Source organism: Heptranchias perlo, chromosome 7, assembly GCF_035084215.1.
Source record: "Heptranchias perlo isolate sHepPer1 chromosome 7, sHepPer1.hap1, whole genome shotgun sequence".
NCBI classification, from domain to species: Eukaryota; Metazoa; Chordata; class Chondrichthyes; order Hexanchiformes; family Hexanchidae; genus Heptranchias; species Heptranchias perlo.
In genome coordinates, this window is record NC_090331.1 from 73,000,940 (window position 1) to 73,020,014 (window position 19,075).

General features: G+C 39.4%; 1 protein-coding gene across 3 annotated transcripts in view; it reads left to right on the forward strand.

Annotated features, from left to right (window-relative positions):
• pikfyve (phosphoinositide kinase, FYVE finger containing) overlaps window positions 1-19,075 on the forward strand; it is a 116,580-nt gene that overhangs the window by 19,712 nt on the left and 77,793 nt on the right. For all 3 annotated transcript variants that reach the window (XM_067987889.1, XM_067987891.1, XM_067987892.1), the window contains exons 4-6: window positions 11,408-11,526; window positions 14,255-14,426; window positions 15,261-15,468. In XM_067987889.1, coding sequence (XP_067843990.1) covers window positions 11,408-11,526; window positions 14,255-14,426; window positions 15,261-15,468 — 499 coding nt within the window. The remainder of the gene's footprint in view (window positions 1-11,407; window positions 11,527-14,254; window positions 14,427-15,260; window positions 15,469-19,075) is intronic.

The following is a 19,075-nucleotide window of genomic DNA, read 5'->3' on the forward strand; positions in this document are numbered from 1 at the left end:
TTAGTTCTCAAGTGATCCCAGGGTTTTTTCATCTGCATCTCTATATCCAGGCGTTCAATCCATGTATTGATCTTTGTATGAAGAAAAACTTCCCGTTATCAGTCCTAGATTTCACTTTTTACTAGTTTGAACCATTGGCTCCTTGTCCTACCCTCGCAGCTTAATTTAAAGTAATTTTGCAGCTTTACCTTTTCCGTGCCATTTACTATTTTGTATGCCTCTCGGAACAACACTCCGATGTCTCTTTTCAAGGATGAAAAGCCCAAGTTTCTCCAGTCTTTCCAATAACTCAAATCTCTTAAGACTAAGGATCAGCATTATGTTATCCTTTTGTAATGCATCCAATGCTTGAATGTATCCCTATTGTCTTGATGCCAGCACTGGACACAGTACTCATGGCATTGTCTGACCAGAGCACTGTACAGTTTGTATTCTAACTTTGTATTCTACTGTTTTGGCTATATAGTTGAATGTTCTGTTGGCTTTGTTGATTGCTGCTCTACATTGGTTGGACAAGTTGAGTGTCAGGTCAACTAATTCCGAGGTATTTTTCATTTTGTCCTTTGCTATTTCAACGCCATTCATTGAATACCATTTTTCCTTCCTATATATAATGAATGAACATTTCTGGGCAAGATGTGATGCTAAAAGGAAGACATTTGCATTGCTAACTGTTTTCTTGAACTTGGAACTTGAGGACATTTTAATGCTGCATATGAACTACAATATGGAAACATGCATCATTAAGGTCAATGGTTCCAACCATTCACTCAAGAAAACTACCTAAATAATGTCAGGCAGATTAGGTCTAGGATAAGAATCTCCTTGACTTTTCCATCAGCCCAATGCAGTACTGAGCCATACAGGTCAAGAAGGTTCAATGCACAGTCCTCTGAATTAGCTGATCTCAGCTACAATTGGCCTCCACTCCTGGGCTGGAGAGAAAAAAGATCAGTCCAGATTCCTGCACTTGACCATTATCCAGTGATCACTGCTGGAACGTGCATATCTATGGACAATGGGTGAGACCTGGATTAGGCACTGATACCCCATAGCCTATGCCTATGCTTGAAGACTGGCCATTTGCACAAGGTGACAGATGGCTGATGGTATCTTGGAACTATTATCAGGTGAGGAGAAAATAAAATTTGACGGGGGTGGGGAAGCTGGATGTATTCCTTTCGGCATTACCAAGAAATTAGCGACTTGCAGTCAGTGTGGCTGTCAATCAGAATGCTGTCCTTAGACAAAAATGTCTACCACCACTTACTGCTGCGATAAAGTACGTTGCAGGAGATGCTCAAATCAGAGGGTTCTTATACTGACATCGGTCATCTTAACCACAGCAAAGACCAGAAAAAAACTAATTTGCAGTAAGCCCCTGACTATTCATTGTGCATGTGTATAAGAAATATTCATCCAAAAATTCCACAAGTTTTTACCAACAGTATAAGGGCACAACACTTTGTTGGCTTTGTTAAACACTGGTAAGACAAGATGCCTAGCTGCAGCTAGTAGAATATCCAGATAACGGGACAAGATATTCTATTTGTACTACTTCAACAATGACTAAATGTGATGGCAGCTTTAACGGTCAGATTAGTTTTTTCGATCAACTTCATTGGGCTGGAGTTCAGCAATCTTGAGATGTTAACTTCAGATAATGCTAGGACAGTCCTTGAGGGAAGCCATAGCTTCCATTGCACTATTGAGATTGGAAGTTTGCTGTGGGCAGAGAATTGCAGATGTGACAACTTTGAATTTGAAATATTGTGTTGCATGTTTATTTTAATGTGTTGAGTGGTTGAATTTCTTTCATCCATATGTATTTGAGGGAGAATAAAAAAGAAACTGGGAAAAGGTTAACTTAAAGGTAGGAAATTCTGGAAAGACTATAACATCATTCAAGAAAGGAAATGAGGCCTGTATAAAAAGTACTGCATTTGGATATGGTATGTGAACTTGAGCTCTTTGGTAATAATAAGTACTGTTGTGGAGATGTTTGGTGAAGAAGGAAACTACAAGTTAGTTTAATATTTTCTTGGATTTTGGGTTATTGAATCGCCATATAAAAACCCACCCTTTAGTTTATTTGACAATTGTAGGTAAAACCTAGATCATTCTCCACTGTAAATCTCATCAAATGTCCCACCCATCATCTCAGATGAGTGCAAAAACACACCCTGCTTAGAGTTCAAGCACACTTAACCCTGTAGAATGAAGGTTGGTCTCAGTTCCAGACATCTTGGTTTTAACAAGTTTATATTTTTTGTTAACTTATTTCCTCCCCTTCTCTTTTATGTGTCGTCTCCATTCAACATTAGACTTTTCTGCCTTTTTCACTCTACAACTTGGCCTCCATTATTTTTTTCCTCAACCCATCCCTGCAGGCAAGTGTCAGGCCTTGGATCTGCCACTGTGATGGCACAGTTAAGATTGGGAATTCATGATGTGGGGAATCAAAGGCACAAACCCTCAACTCACTACACCATGGCACAAAGGATTTTCAAACTCCAATACATTGAAATTAGAAATCACAGGTTTAAGCACCTAATGGCTGAGTTTATTTGGTGATTAGTTCACCCATATAGAACAGGAAGATCTATAAGACCAACTATGATCACCTGTCACTGCTGAGTAAGTTGCTTTTAACATGGGCAATGGAGGGATGCTACAACAGACATCCACATTCCTGGGTTAGGGGGAAGAAAAATTGCTGGGATTCCCATTCCTAACTGCTATCCAGCAACTCATGTAGAACTGTGCATGTGTGGATGTTAAGTGCAGATAGGATTAGGCTTGGTTGCACCTGGTAGTCAAATAGCTTGACGTTCTGTCAAGCATCACACAAATAGTGGTTACTTGGACAAGGTAGTAGAACAATTAGTGTGCTGTGTATAGGAATTCAAATAGGAATGGTTGGGAATCCTGCTAACTGAAGTTTTATCAATCAGCAGCATCAGTGGATACCAGTGCATTAAATAAACCAACAAGACATCAATGCTCAGGAGCAGAAGGCAGGAAAAATGCATGTTTTATTAAATGGACTCTGTTCTGTCAGTTTTAGCTGTTTGCTGATTCTTCTTTTTACTTGTGAATAAAAACTAATATAGCCACACAAGAAATATACTATAAGGTACTCCACTTAATAGCTATTGACACTTCAAAAAGACAACTGATCAGGTTTGAAATATTAATATTACTTTGGTTGAGTTTTCTAGATGTAATGAAGACTTATTAAAAATAATTAAACGGTAACAAAAAATACAAAGATCGCTCCTGAGGGTCCCTTTTGGTGAGACTAAAGTCATTGTTTTGAAACATATTTATCTGCCACTCCTGACGAAGGGTGTATATATTACCAATGTAACTTTCCGTTTTGGGCCTTGTTGACCAGGCAAAGTTGTTGAAACAAATTTCTGCTGCCAGACAACCACAGGTGGTAGCCACGTGATTATAATAGCATTGCACAACGCATCTTGCTGTTCTGCATTTCATTACTGCAGAGTATGTGTGTGCTGTAAATTTCAATCATGTTCTTACAAAAACTTCCTTTCTTCCTTTCTATGCAAATAGGAATGGTTGGGACTCATGCTCACATGAAGTTTTATGAATCCAGCAGTTCCAGTGGAAAAAATAATCAAAATTTCTTCCTGTTGGATGGAATTTAAATAGTTTTCTTAGCATCAGTTGCAATAGAATCACATTTTTAAAAAAAATAAATTGCAATTAGCTAATCACCAGAATGATTTTATATTTAAACAATTTATCTAATTTAGGCAAAACAGTAGTACAGAAAGTCATAATTTACAATTGCAGATGGGGATTCAGATATGAATTCTGGCTGTTAGGGATGCTAGATAAGTGTGTTTAGAAACTAACCTTTAGGACTTAGCAACAGGATTGCCTGATGAGATTTTTCTTCAATGTTCTGTAATGTATATACTTACCAGGTCTTCATTGCATCTAGAATACAGAAAAACTAAAATCTTTCTGTACTTTTGTACTGTGGGGTGGGGGTCATTCATTAAATTTTGAAAATAAAATGTTGTTCAAGTATCTTAAGTCAATATTTCTAAGTATTTCAGCAGTTCAAGAAGTACAGAAAAGATGAAAAAGGAAAGTTGCATATTTTTGGAATTTTGTTAGTTATGCGTTAATAATCTCCAGCTGAAGCATTAGGCTGGATTTTGCTATTAAAAATAATGGTGAGGCTAACAGCACTCACTGTTGTTCATGTGCAAATCGGACAGCAACTTCCGGCGACCGCACATGCACAGTTAAATGCGGAAATCTGGAGGTTGCTGTACCAGGTGCCCTGCTCCTCCAAAAACTCTGTGAAAGCGGCATCTCGTTGTCTGGCTCCTCGTTCAAATGTATTGAACGGTGTGAAGTTCCTGCACTGACGTCGCAGATATGGACAAAACTCACCAACGAAAGTTAAGTCAAGTCATTTCAAGTCTAAGTATCAATTTAACAACGTGGTAAGTCTTAATTACTGCCAAACAGCCTCTCTGTCACTGAAAATGAACTTTTATAAGTGTGGGTCTCATTCCTTCAGCTTTTAATTATTGTTGGACATTTAAGATTTTTTTTTTCTTTGTTTCTTTTAACCCTGTCTCTTAATCCAATATTCCTTTCCCTCTATTTCGCTTGCTGTACCTAATTTGACATTGAATTCACTATTCTAATTTACACTTCCTGGTTAAGCTTGCGTTGCTCATTAACGATGCGTTAAGGAGATACACAGCTGCTTGCCCTGTTCACACAGGTCCCAGATGCCCTGAAGAGGCAGCCATGCTGTTTGGATCTCTAATTAAAAGAGAAAAAGCTCATAGACTTGCACTTGCTCATAGACTTTCTAATGAACGGTGCCACTGCTCACCGTAAAATCTGGCCCAAAGTGAAAATTGAAGGTGCAAGTGTAGATATAGTCTGTATCTTTATTTTTTATATCCTGAGGTTGATCTACAAAATTTTATAATGGCTGATTTAATTAAGTGATTTTTCTGTGGTCCCTGTGCAGGGCCAATTCTGGCAAAAGCTCAGAACTTCTATCTTTGTCCACATATTAATTGTGAAAAAATTGCCTTTTGTGATTAATTTCCCTTGAGTGATTAATTTAGATGGCAGATCTGAGCTATATTTTTAAATATAAAGGTAAGTTAAAGAGCTGGCCCCAATCCTAAAGATTGACTGGTTCAAATTGCAATTGTTGGTTGCTGGAAACATTTTCAGTAAATATCGTTTCACATTTATAGTTCATACTTGAAGGTTAATTTAACAGAGAATGAAATGTTAAAACTTAATTTTACACGTGCACGTAACCTGTAGAAGTTATATAATCACTCTCTCTCCTGAAAATCCATTGCGTCTGCGACAATCCAGCATGAATTCAACAATATCACATTTTAAAAGTTGATATGATTGATGAAACTTGCTTTGTCTATTGACATGGTAAGAAAATATAACTGGGTCTATGTTGTAGTCCTTAACTCACTACCATTTAGCTACAATCTAATTAACGGGTGTTCCTGTAGCATTTGAGACAGGTGGCTCCTACACTTTTTTTCTAAAACCAATGTGCTCATGAAAGTGAAGGATGTTCATGGTGGGGAATGGATAGAGGAGACTTTCATTCCAGCAGTGAGATTTGAAATAGCTAAAAGTAAAGAAAAAAAAGGCACTGTTTAATCCATGACACTATCCAGTTCACTACATGCTAGGTTTTAATCAAGTTCTTGTTTGAAAAGCCTGTCTCGCGCATTCATGATGTAATTGCAGTCATAAATTTTATTGGATTAACAACATGCAGAAGTCCTTTGCTTTCCTGATAATGGATGTGGTACACATCAGCAAGAGGGGCACTTGAAATCTTTCAAATGTAACACTGGTCTAATCCAATAATATTCATAATACATTGTAGAAATGACTTAAAGCCTGCTTCTCCTTCATTTATGGCCGTTGGCAGATCTGCTCATGCCTCTGAGCCTCTGTTCGCTGTGAAATGTTGGCAGAGCTGGGATTTAGCGAACCTGCTCCAAATTTTATCAAATAAGAAAAGAAAGCAACACAAGGAAATGAGACTATCCCAGCAGCAGAAATTACTTTGATAAAACAATTGGAGCTATATTTTTAAATGAAACTACTAGTCCTATGATTTTTGTTCCTCTCTTTCCCCTCCGTACCCCCCATGCAGCCTTCACTTGACAACTGTCCATAGTGGTACAGTTGAAATTTACTTACTGTGTGGTGAAATTGCAGTTGCAGACCTATGTCTCATCACTCTATGGTGCATGCTTTTGGAGCATGCTTGAAGGTGGTCCTCATGGAAGATGAAGTTTGGATTTGTAATCTTTAACTAGCTGACACTGCTGTAATGGCTTAGGAACAGTAACAGGAGTAGGCTAATCAATCCCTCGAGCCTGTTCCGCCATTCAATGAGATCATGGCAGATCTGTATACTAACACCATCCATCCGCTTTGGCTCCATATCCCCTAATATCCTTGGCTAGCAAAAATCTATCGATCTCAGATTTAAAATTATTAATTGAGCTAGCATCTACTGCTTTTTGTTGGAGAGAGTTCCACACCTCTACCACCCTTTGCATGAAGAAGTGTTTCCTAACTTCTCTCTTGAACGGCCTGGCTCTGATTTTAAGATTGTCTCCTTGTCCTAGACTTCCCCACCAGCGGAAAACGTTTCTCTATCCTATCAATTCCTTTCAAAATCCTAAAAACCTCAATCAAACCACCATAACCTTCTATATTCCATGGTAAACCAGCCTAGTTTATGTAATCTCTGCTCATAATTTAACCCTTGGGACCCTGGTAACATTCTGGTCAATCTGCACTGCATTCCTTCCAAGGCCAATATATCCTTTCTAAGGTGCGGTGCCCATAACTGTACACAGTACTCCAGATGTGGTCTAACCAGGGCTTTGTATAGCTGTAGCAAAAATTCCTCCCCTTTTATCTTCTAGCCCTCTAGTTAAAAGGCTAACTCCATTAGTCTTTTTGATTATTTTTTGTACCTGGACCCCTAGTAATCTGTATATAGACCCCTAAATCTCTTTTAGACCTCCACTGTTCCTAACATTAATGGCTTGGTGCTGCTTATTTTTATTCTGTGATGCAGCATTCTTTCTATTTCAGTTCGAATGCGGCGAAAGCTCTTTAGTTTACAGTTTAGGAAAAGAAAGGAACTGCAGCAGGATCTTTAACTCCTCAAAAACATGCTTGAGTGATTAAATGTGTGATTCAGTTTGTGAGAAATAAATATCTGTCCTTAAAACTGAACTTTGTGCTTTCCACTCATCAAGACTATTATGTGTGTTTTCAAGGTTGTGCAGTTTTAGAAAGCTGTCTGATGTGTTTCCCGGGGTGAAATTCAACTCCTTCAATTCAGGTCTTGTGACTTCAGTTATGGCTGAAAAGTCTTAGAGAATTCTTCCTGGAATGAGGTTAGAGGTTGTTTAGTATGAAGAAGGTAGTCCAACAAAACATGCATTTTTAAAAGAGATATTTCTGTGAACTTGCGTCTTCACTGCATGATGGGTAATCTGGCTGAGTGGATCACCCGCTTGTTCATAGAACCAGCATGATTACAGCGGAATGAAAGTCAGCCAGACAATCCTCGTCACCAGATCACCGCCCAGGTAGTGAAGACAAAAATCTACCCGTGTGTTTTTTCTGGCAGATCTCCTATGGCATTGCTCTTGCCGAATCTGAGGATACAGAATTTTATCAAAACAGGGTCTCCTGCTATGTAGGGCATAACATTAGGGCCACTGATTTACAGTGACTGAATATGTAAGATTCTGCTTTTCTGGGATTTATTCCGGTTCTTTAGGGATTAATTTTCAGGGATCTGTTTACTTTTCTGTGAAAGCTGTGTATAAGTGATATAACTATCTGTATTAAAACATCTTTTTCCTGTGCACATTATCTGTCCAGAAACCTTACTCCCTGTTGTCACATATTTTTGGTCACACTTCTGACAGTTTTTCCTGTTTTGTACGTGTATCTTTGCAATTAATTGGAATGAGCTTCTCAGCAACTGATGCTTTAATTAATTGTTGTATAGCTCACAAGCAGGGAGAAAAACAGAAAGAGAGGAATTTACTAAAAGTTTATATAGAACAAGGAAATGCTCCTAAAAACAGATACAAATTAAATGTGCTGGTTTCTCCCTAATTATCTAAATTGAATACACTTGCAGAATTAATTAAAGGCATTTAGAAAAAGATTTTTATAAGCACAACTGATGAATGTCAGTAGCTTAAACTCTTTAAGCCTTTTTGATATGGTAATTTTAACCCCTAAGAATGTGTGGGTTGTGGGCGGGTGGGTAGTTAAAATATTTGATTTTTGGAATGAATGAGACTGCAACCCAGCTCGAACGCGCCCACTTCCGGGTTTAACCCAGGCGTGTTTGGATGCATGCGAGTAACCTACTCGCTGCAGTCAGGACCTTAATTAATTCAGGTGGGCGGTTATTTGTAGCATCAATTAACGTTCTTGAGACGTTGGGTAGCTCTTTTTTTTAAATTGAATTTGACTCAACTTTAAATTTAATACTTCCAGCGCGGGTTTCCTGGGACTCATGAATCTCGCCAGTGAGAAGAGCCGGATCATGAGGTAAGTGCCTTTATTGCACTGCTTGTGGGCCAAGAGGAGCAGGAGTGTTTCCTCCAGGCCCTACAAGCTTACCTGCCATGATCGGACCCCCGCAATCGGCCGTCTGCTCACCTCCCCTGATGGCCGACTGCTCACCTCCCCTGCATTATCCTTCAGTCAAGTTGCGATCGCAGATCCTGACGCGCTCACTTCACTTCCGGGTTTCGTATCCGAAAATGATCTCCCCCACCCCCCCCGGTTTCTTCCCGGCTCCATGTTAAAATCCAGGCCTATATCTAAGCTTGTTTGGTTATGTTTGCAGACATGTTTTTTCTACTTTTTATGGCTATTACAGCCTTTCTCGTACTTGCAAGCATGGTTCATTGTGTGCTGGAAAAGAGAATCACGTAATCTTTTAAGAGTGAGTTTACTTCCTTTTGTATATTTTGAAGAGTAGTTTGAAAAATATAGTTCTGCTCTTCCGTACATTTTACAAATGTAATAGTATCTATTGAAGCAATCTATTATAGTCTATGTAACCGTGTATGCCTATTATTTGAGTAACTTAATCCTGGAAAATGCTACAGGCTTGTTAACTCATTTTTGTTACTAAAAGGTTGGCATGACACGTTTGGAAATCTTTCACATGTTTCATGGTCAATGGAGCCAAATGCACCTGCTGTACTTAAAATAATAACAGCTTTTGAGCAGTGTCTGTACTTTCTCTATTGAAATACTTTAAAGATTTTGTTTCAGTTCATAAGGGAGTAACCAAAAAGTGTGACGCCAGTTTATACCTTATTTTTGTACTCTGCAATTGAATGTGGAACTAGAGAGGACACTTAAAATAAAGTCTGAAAGAGGAAGTGAAAAAGGAAACTTAAAAAGGAAAGTTTAAAAACGTAAAACCAAAAAGAAATTTGAAACAAGCTTGCAACAACTGCAATGGCAATGCCAGCATGAAGTATGAGGAAGAAGTGCAGAGCCAGTTTTACTCTTGGTCTTACAAGATTGCTGTTGATTCAATTAAGCAATTATTCCCTAAAATATACTGAGTTTGGATTTTAGACTAGGAAAACGTGATACTGTAAAATATGTGTAGTTTTCAAAACTACGGTATAATTAAAGGACTGTTGCACTGTTTTTAATCATTTGAAATTGTTAAAAAATCACAGCAGTGTACAATTTAAAATGAAATATAATGGACGCTACTTTAGTCAAAATTAGCAATAGCCTACTAACTGAATCTAGAGAGAAAATCATGATGGACCTGAAGTAGGCAATTGCCCAGGATGCAAAATGTGAGTGCTGTGCTACTTTTAGAACATTGTTGCCAACCACTTTTTTTTAAATGAGAAGGATCCTGTATCATGCTTGCATGTGGTGTCCGTATGGTAAATAAATTACTGATGGCGATCAGCATAATCACAGACCGTTTCAGCAGGATAGGTGCATCCTATCAGGCACTATGTGAGGATTATATGGAGGCAGGTTATTGTCACGTGCAGGGAGGATGGTCCCCATTAATGAGAAAAGAGGCCACATTCAAGATGTAAATTCCCAACCAGATTAAAGAGCCTTCAGCAAGGAGGCCTCCCCAGAACAAGCCAGTGTTACCATCCATTGCTCTTTCCAACTTTTTAGTTTGTGCCTATGGCCAAAATAAGCAGACCCAAGTTAATTTTGAACTGAAACCTGAGCCTGTATGTGTGCTGAGTGGGATAGAATACTGCAGAATTAAGAATGATCCTCTAATTCAGGCAATTGCTGCTGGAAAGTACATGGTGTGTGTTCTCCTGTCTCCTTAGAAAGGCAGAAAATATCCATCCCATCTCCCTAATATGTACAGTATGAAACTTATTTTTAAGTTTATTTATGGATAGAATAATGTACAGCAGCAGTAAGACAGCAAGTTACTGAAAGTACGGTGCCTAGAAAATAAAGAATTAACCCACCATGAGTGAGATAGATAGATTTTTGGTCTCTAGGGGAATCAAAGGATGTGGAGTTGAGGTCAAAGATCAGCCATGATCTTATTGAATGGTGGAGCAGGGTATATGGCCTACTCCTGCGCATATCTCTATGTTCTTACATTCTTATGAGTTAAAATCCCTCTTTAAATTTTTTACTCCACTTTATAATTAACAGCATCTTCAGAAGAAAGTCTTCTGTTCATCTTAAAGATTCAATATTGCATATAGGCAACACAAATTTCCTGGCTTCACTTCCCCTCCCCCCATGGACTTCAGATCTCCAGTTAGAACTGACTGAGAAAATTCTTTTGTACTTGCACAGCCCAAAGGCCTCTGAAGTCTTAGTGTTTCATCAATTCTGATTGAGGACACAGTGGTGCAAAATATTGTATTTCCATCACCCAACCATTGTCGGACATGCCTTTTATCTGCCTAGGCCCTAAGCTCTGGAATTCCCTCCCAAAACCTCTCCACCTCTCTCTCTTCCTTTTAAGATGCTCCTTAAAACCTACCTCTGACCAAGCTTTTGATCACCTGTCCTAATATTCGTTCTGTAGCTTGGTGTGAAATTCTGATTTTGGAGTTGTGACATTAACAGTGAACAGGAGCATTGATTTAGCTCCTTTCTGCCACAATAAACAAGGTATTAGTTCAAACTGTCATATATCCCAGAATGGTTTTAAGAAGGAAAATGACAAAGCATCCAGCTACTGAACAAAATAAAAAGGCACTATAAATAAACGCTGTTCCAATCAAAAATAGCTTTTTTTCCCCCGTTATAACCTGTTTAAGTTTTTTTAAAATTTATTAATTAGATGGTCATAGAAAACCAGATGTGCCTATGGGGAACCATGATCCTCGAACAGCTGTACAACTGAGGAGCCTTACTACAGTCCTAAAGCGCCTGAAAGAAATAATGGAGGGAAAAAGCCAGGTACAGTATATAGCAAACAAGGAGTTAAGATATGAACCTAATGCGGCACGTAAAGGCAAAACAAAACAAGCTCAAGAGGCAGTAATGGCTACAGTAAGGGGAGATATGAGGACAATTTAAGATTATATAGAAACTTTCAAGAGACTTTAAGCACCACAGAAAAGGTTCCATCAAAAGTAAGCTTGTCACCAAACTGGAAGATATAAAGAGGAGATGGGCAGAGCATTTCCACAAAATCGTCAATAGACCACCTCTAGTCATTAGGATCGACTTCAACTCCATTGCAAAGATGGCTGAACTGGATGTCAATTGTGGTAAAATTACAATGCACAATCTGAGATCCACTATAGTTAACTTAAAGAACAAGTCGTCATCGGGAGAGGATCAAATATGTGCAGAATTACTCCAAGAAAGTGGAGATGAGAACTTGATTACCATCCTACGTTTATTTAATTGTGTGGGGAAAAAGAAGTAACACCAAAAGTTTGGACTAAAGGAATCGTTGCCAAGATTCCCACGAAGGGGCACAGAAGTGATTGTAACAACTGGTGTGGTATTACATTGCTATCGGTTCCTGGTAAATTCTTCTGTATCATTATTCTCAACAGAATTAGGGCGGCCGTTGTTGGCCAACTCCGTGAAGAGCAAGTTGGTTTTTGCGAAAAGTGTACTTGAGAGTACAGATGCTGCTATTGACTATTACAGTCCAGGAGAGAAGATGCACTTCTATTGGTCACATTTTGAAAATGCCTGACACAAGGATCCCTAAGCAGACATGGACTAGGAAGCCACGGGGTAGAAGAGCTGGAGGTCGACCAAGAGGAACTCCATGTAACACAGTAACAAATGCAGCTGCAGTGCACTTGCAACTACGGGAACTGAAGGCAAAAGCCCAAGACAGAATTGTATGGCGTTGATCTGTTACTGCCTTATGTGCCTCAGTGGCACAGGAGGAATGATGATGACTGCAGCTGCACTAATTGAGAAAACTTGTATTCTGCCCAACATTCAATCCTGTTGTTCAAATTGTAATGCTAAAAGTTTAAAGATCTGAATTTATTTCTTCTCTTTTGTTAATGGACTACTGTGTGATGTCCAAAGTTGAACAAAAACAAAGTCTATTGGTGAGCTTGATGTTGTGATACCATTCAGTGAAGCAGATCTTCTGGAGATAACATGAAGTAACATTTATTTAGGTAGCAATTTAGGGCTTCAAACTTTTGGGTTTAGTCGGCCCATTTGTTAGAATTTCAAATAGTGTGCTGCAGATAAATGATGTGTGCTGATTTAGCTGCAGGAAAGATTGGTACAGCTGTTTCAGTTTTTGTTAAACTATATAAAGAGAACCCATTTAAAATTTTGAAGGTACTTGTTTAGTTACTGTATCAGTTGACCTTACTAAAAGTACCAAAGGTAAATTAGGACCACTTAAAATAAATATGTACATTTTCTTAAATCTTTTGGAAAAGTGCAGGCAACTGATTTATGTGGCCATTAGCTTAGTTCCAACAATGCCTGACTTTTAAGTTAAGTAGTCAAATTTAGTTTAATCAGTTCTGTCATTCCACTTGGTGGGGTTCCTCTATGGTTAAGCCAAAAAAGTGATCCTGCATAGCTTACCTCACTACAAGCACTGCTTCTGTTGACTCAGTGTGAAAGGTATATTAGAGTTGATGCTACTCTCCCATTTATTTGGCAAGAACCCCTGCCAGTCCTGATATTTTTTTTTAAGCTAATTTTAAGGTGCCAATGTCTGCTCAGCTTAATGGTAACCAAACAGATATGAATCTGCCAGATCTGCTTGCATTTTTCCAGCCAGAAGAACTGCCATGGAGGATCTTAATAATTCTCCCTTTGTCCTTTTTAGAGGAGACATTCAAGACAAAAATAGTTACTGTGTTTCTTCTGGTAGTATTTTAGATTAAAGTATTTTTCTTCCCTTTTTTTTCCTTTTCTCAAGTTTTTTTTTAACCCTTAAAGTTGCCAGCTCTCCCAGCTGCAAGTTAGTGTTTAAATAAAATGTGACAAGTGTAAGCATGGCTCACTCTTGGTAGCACCCTTGCCTCTGAGAAATAAATTGTGGGTTTGAGTCCCACTCCAGTGCAATACCGAATGCTGCATTGTTGTAGATTTTGCCTCTCTGTTGAACAGAGGTCCCATCTACCTGTTCCAATGATTCAAGTAGAAGTTGAAGATCCCGCAGCACTATTCAAACAAGCAGAAAGTTCTCCCGGTGTTCTGTCCAACATCGTACCCTCAACCAACGCCATCGAAAAAGAAAACCGATGACTCAGCTTATTTTTTCATTTCGTATGCCTACAGAGTGATAGACCATGCATTTCCATCTATGATTTCCTAAATGCTGAGGGAGAAAAGGAAAACTGGAAAAAAAAGATTTCAGTGGCGCTTAAAGAGCGCTATTTTAAGTGGACTGTGAATAGAAGTCCTCCATGTCCTGCTTGAAGGAAAAATGTGAACTGGGGCTTCTTAGAAAAGAGGGGGAAAGTACATTTTTAAAGTCAAAACTTCGTACAGTCCTGTTACACGGAGCAAGTGGGGACGTATTAAGTTGCCAAAGAAAGGAAAACTGGAATGTTGAGGTAGTTTACCTGTAAGAGAATATGCCAAGAATATGTTCATTAGTAATGCATGCATATAGATTCTACTGTGCTTTATAACTGTTTAGGATCACTGAATGCTAGCTTATTATCTATGTTTTGCAATACAGGATACTGACTTGAAGCAGTACTGGATGCCAGACAGTCAGTGTAAAGAGTGTTATGATTGCAATGAAAAGTTTACTACCTTTAGACGTCGACATCACTGCCGCTTGTGTGGACAGATCTTCTGTAGTCGCTGTTGCAATCAAGAAATTCCTGGAAAATTCATGGGTTATGCTGGTATGTAAATAGTGATGTAAATTTATATACATACATACATATGCCAAGGATTGATCTATTTAAGCAACTGAATAGGGCAAGTGATATTCATGAGTAATTTATGGTGGGTTAGATAACTGGATAAATATAACCAACAAGTCCCCCAATATGCTTTTAGTTTATAAAGTGGATGGAAAGAGAAATTATTAAGTATAATTAAAGTTTTTTTTAAAAATAAACTGGTGGCAAAATTTAACCTGGAAACAAGTTGATCAATCAGTAGTGACATCTTACTGTAAGTAACATTATTTAAATTAATTGGGCGAATTTTTTTTTGTGACATTGCCTGATCTGCATTGTTTGTGGATTCAACTTATCCTGATGTCGTGTATAGATATTAGAGGAGCCTATGAGAATTGTAATCCTTCAGTCTTTAGAACTTTTGTTGGTACCAAGTACATTTGGTAAAGTTATGTTTAGTGTACAATTTACTGTAGCATACAGGTGATAGAAAATGTCTACTGGTATATATCAGTGTTCTGGAGCTTCGATGTGAGGAATGCAGTTAATGAAATTCACTCTTGAGTTTTATCTAATGGGTAGAACAATGTTGCCTATGGTGTGAAGTATTTTTCATGTGCCTAGTTTGGCATATCTAACACTAATGCATGATTCAAAAATGCATTTTAATAACTCAAAGTCCAAACGCCTTGTAAACTTTGTTAACAAATGCTTGTAGCTTACCTGTTTAAAACCCCTATTAAAGCTGCTTTGTAGGTCCACTAACTTTTTGAAATGTATGTATTTACTGTAGGTCTGGAAACTATTCTAAATTGATTTCATCATTCTCTTCAGGTGACCTTCGAGCTTGTACTTACTGTCGTAAAATAGCTTTGAACTATGCACATTCTACCGACAGTAGCTCCATTGGTGAAGATCTAAATGTTTTGACTGACTCAACGTACGCTGTATCCATATTGGAGCCCAGTGAACCTAGAACTCCTGTAGGTGGAAGGAAAGCGAGCAGAAATATATTTTTGGAAGAGGATCTTGCTTGGCAGAGGTATGAATAATATTTTTTAAGGGCACATGTTTGCACTGTCCTATTACATATGTGATCTGGGTTAGAGTCCAAGGGAGACTGGTGAAATTCTCATCCCTGGTTGCTACAAGAGGTTATATGTGAAATGAATTTATGTAATATCAATCTAGTGCCCAATGTGTGCAGGTCCACAGCACAAATTGGTACTAAAATGACAATCTTGCTTTGACCAAAAAGCTAAATGGTTTGAGAAATAAAAAGACTCAATAGGAGCCACTCTTCTTTGGTTAAGGCATATTGTTTGATCAGAATTTTTTTTTTTCCCCTCTGAGGTGCTATACTTAACCTTGGAATATTTGAAACTGCTAATTGGGTAAAGAGAGTGGAAAAAGTGTTCCATTCTAGCTGGCACTGGTGTCCCATACAATGAACAAAGATTCTCAAATATTTATATTTTATGAAAAGCTTTTGCAGGATGATGCATGGACTTTAAGAGCAGCCGAAGCTGAGCCAAATGGCTTACAGTTCTTTTTTTAAGAATTCAGAGAAAATGCTTTGTTATGTAAAGGTTCGATTTGAGAAATATTGTGAAGGAAAAACCAGTATCGTTGAAGTCTGGGATATGTATCCTCCCACAATGTTGATAATATTGGCCAGATGGTTAAAGTGCTGTATTGGTTGAGTGTGAAATGTGCTGGATACGAATGTGGGGATGGCAGCCTTATCTGTCCAAATGTCCCTGGGTGAAAATTTTGCATTTTCCACCAAAATGGGGAATGTGTCCTCCAAACAGTCAGGAAAAATATGATCAAATTTACTTTTGTGAGGATAAGGTGGATGCTATTTTGGAAAGAAAACATGAGCAAAACTTTTGGGGCTCTTTAGAGATCAGCCTTAGAGGGACAACACTCGGTGTGACTTGTCCTGGGCAAGAACGCATCCTCCTTTCAGACCCGAGTTGGGCTCACCTTGGACAAAGCATTCCAGATGATCTGGAGAAACCTCATTTACAGCTTGTTCTGGACATACCATTTCCAGCTGGGCAGATTCATGGCTGTCTGGTCTGTCCTCCATTTGGGATCCAACATCTCTGCCCAGCATTATTTGTGTATCCTTGATCTGATGTCAGTAATCTTTTATCGTGCTCTTCGCAACATTTTGAGATCTTTGCAATGGCCATTGCAATCAATGGTTTGGACTGGCATTCTCAAGAAAACACTTTGATGAGGCTGCAGCCTCTCCAATGACTTTAGTGATCTACATTTTCCTTACAGTATGGTGAGCTTTTGACAGAGGGATTATTGAATTTGCCATGTAGCTCCTGGGTCATTATGGGCTTGTGCTCCAAGTAATGTGGTTAACCCTTGATGGTATTGAAAAATCTGAGATTCAACAAAGCTGTGATAGAATGGAGAAACAAAATACGGTGGATATTTTATGTCTACAACCAAAGGTATACACATATCCCATTGTTGGTGGGCAGAGGGAATTCACTGGATCAGTCTGCTTAGTACTTTGCAAGGATGCTGAATTTTTTTATTCGTTCATGGGATGTGGGCGTCGCTGGCAAGGCCAGCATTTATTGTCCATCCCTAATTGCCCTTGAGAAGGTAGCGGTGAGCTGCTTTCTTGAACTGCTGCGGTCCGTGTGGTGAAGGTTCTCCCACAGTGCTGTTAGGAAGGGAGTTCCAGGATTTTGACCCAGCGACGATGAAGCAACGGCAATATATTTCCAAGTCGGGATGGTGTGTGACTTGGAGAACGTGCAGGTGCTGTTGTTCCCATGTGCCTGCTGCCCTTGTCGTTCTAGGTGGTAGAGGTCGTGGGTTTGGGAGGTGCTGTCGAAGAAGCCTTGGCGAGTTGCTGCAGTGCATCCTGTGGATAGTGCACACTGCAGCCACGGTGCGTGGTGGTGAAGGGAGTGAATGTTTAAGGTGGTGGATGGGGTACCAATCAAGTGGGCTGCTTTGTCCTGGATGGTGTCGAGCTTCTTGAGTGTTCTTGGAGCTGCGCTCATCCAGGCAGGCGGAGAGTATTCCATCACACTTCTGACCTGTGCCTTGTAGATGGTGGAAAGGCTTTGGGGAGTCAGGAGGTGAGTCACTCGCCGCAGAATACCCAGCCTCTGTCCTGCTCTTGTAGCCACAGTATTTATGTTGCTGGTCCAGTTAAGTTTCTGGTCAATGGTGACCCCCTGGATGTTGATTGTGGGGGATTCTGTGATGGTAATGCTGTTGAATGTCAAGGGGAGATGGTCATTGCCTGGCACTTGTCTGGCGCAAATGTTACTTGCCACTTATGAGCCCAAGCCTGGATGTTGTCCAGGTCTTGCTGCATGCGGGCACAGACTGCTTCATTATCTGAGGGGTTGTGAATGGGACTGAACACTGTGCAATCATCAGCGAACATCCCCATTTCTGACCTTATGATGGAGGGAAGGTCATTGATGAAGCAGCTGAAGATGGTTGGGCCTAGGACACTGCCCTGAGGAACTCCTGCAGCAATGTCCTGGGGCTGATATGATTGGCCTCCAACAACCACTACCATCTTCCTTTGTGCCAGGTATGAATGTAATAGTGGATGGCCTCAACTGAGAGTTGATCCAATCACAAAACAAGCCTCCATTTGTGGGAGTAGTCCAACTCCTTTTCAACAGGAGGGTTACAATTGTTTCCTTTTGGAATAGAAAACTCCAGAAGCTCTGCTGCAGGTTCTGTGACTGTGGAACATATAAAATGTCTCTCGGTTTCAGCATAAAGATTGCTGTTTGCTTTTACCCGTTTCCTCTTCATAGCATAGGTAATTCACAAGATTAGGGTAGAAATGCTAGTCATCTTCATGGCTCCCAAATACTAATGAAAATGTGGCCCTCAAACCTTCTAGCCCTCAGCCTCAACTTCTGTCAAGATCCTACATAGTCGAGGTCTTCTGATTCAGGTGGACGGTCAGATCTGGCCTGGTGGCTGTGATACTTCAGAATGACGGCATAACTCTTGAGAGGTCAAACTGAAGTAATAGGGTTTACCAGCTGTTTGTTGATCACTACTGAATCCAGAAAGACCTCTGAGCATTGAAAGCTTACAATAATAAAAAGTGGAAGGATTTCATGTATTGGTGCCAACGCAATGATCATGATCCATTGTGCTGTGATGTACCAGCAGTCCTATTTGCAAATGTTATGAGATCGGAGATACTCTGAACTTAATGAAAATCCATGTTGCTGCTGTTTATTCCTATCACTCACTTTTCACAAAAGTAGCAATTGGGGAGTATCCTATGGTGTCCTGAAAGTATGACTCATCATTCCTTGGGTGGGTCCCATATTTGAATTTGAGAAAGTTGATGGTAGGATCTGGAACCCATGAGTTTGTGCAATCATAAGTTTCTCTCTCTAAAAGTGTTACATAGAACAAGGCCTTATGTATAGCTGAGCAGGGAAGATCACTTGATCAAGATGGCATGGTTCGAAGTTCTTCGCGGGACAGTATTTTAGGTGATAGTCGTCTTCCTTGTCCCCTCACTTCAGAAGACAAAAAATATTAATACTCTTTTAATAAGATGATTCTTTAAAATTGGGCTGGAAGTGAAGAACTTCAATTACAATGAAGCAGCTAAGATTTTCTCAGTT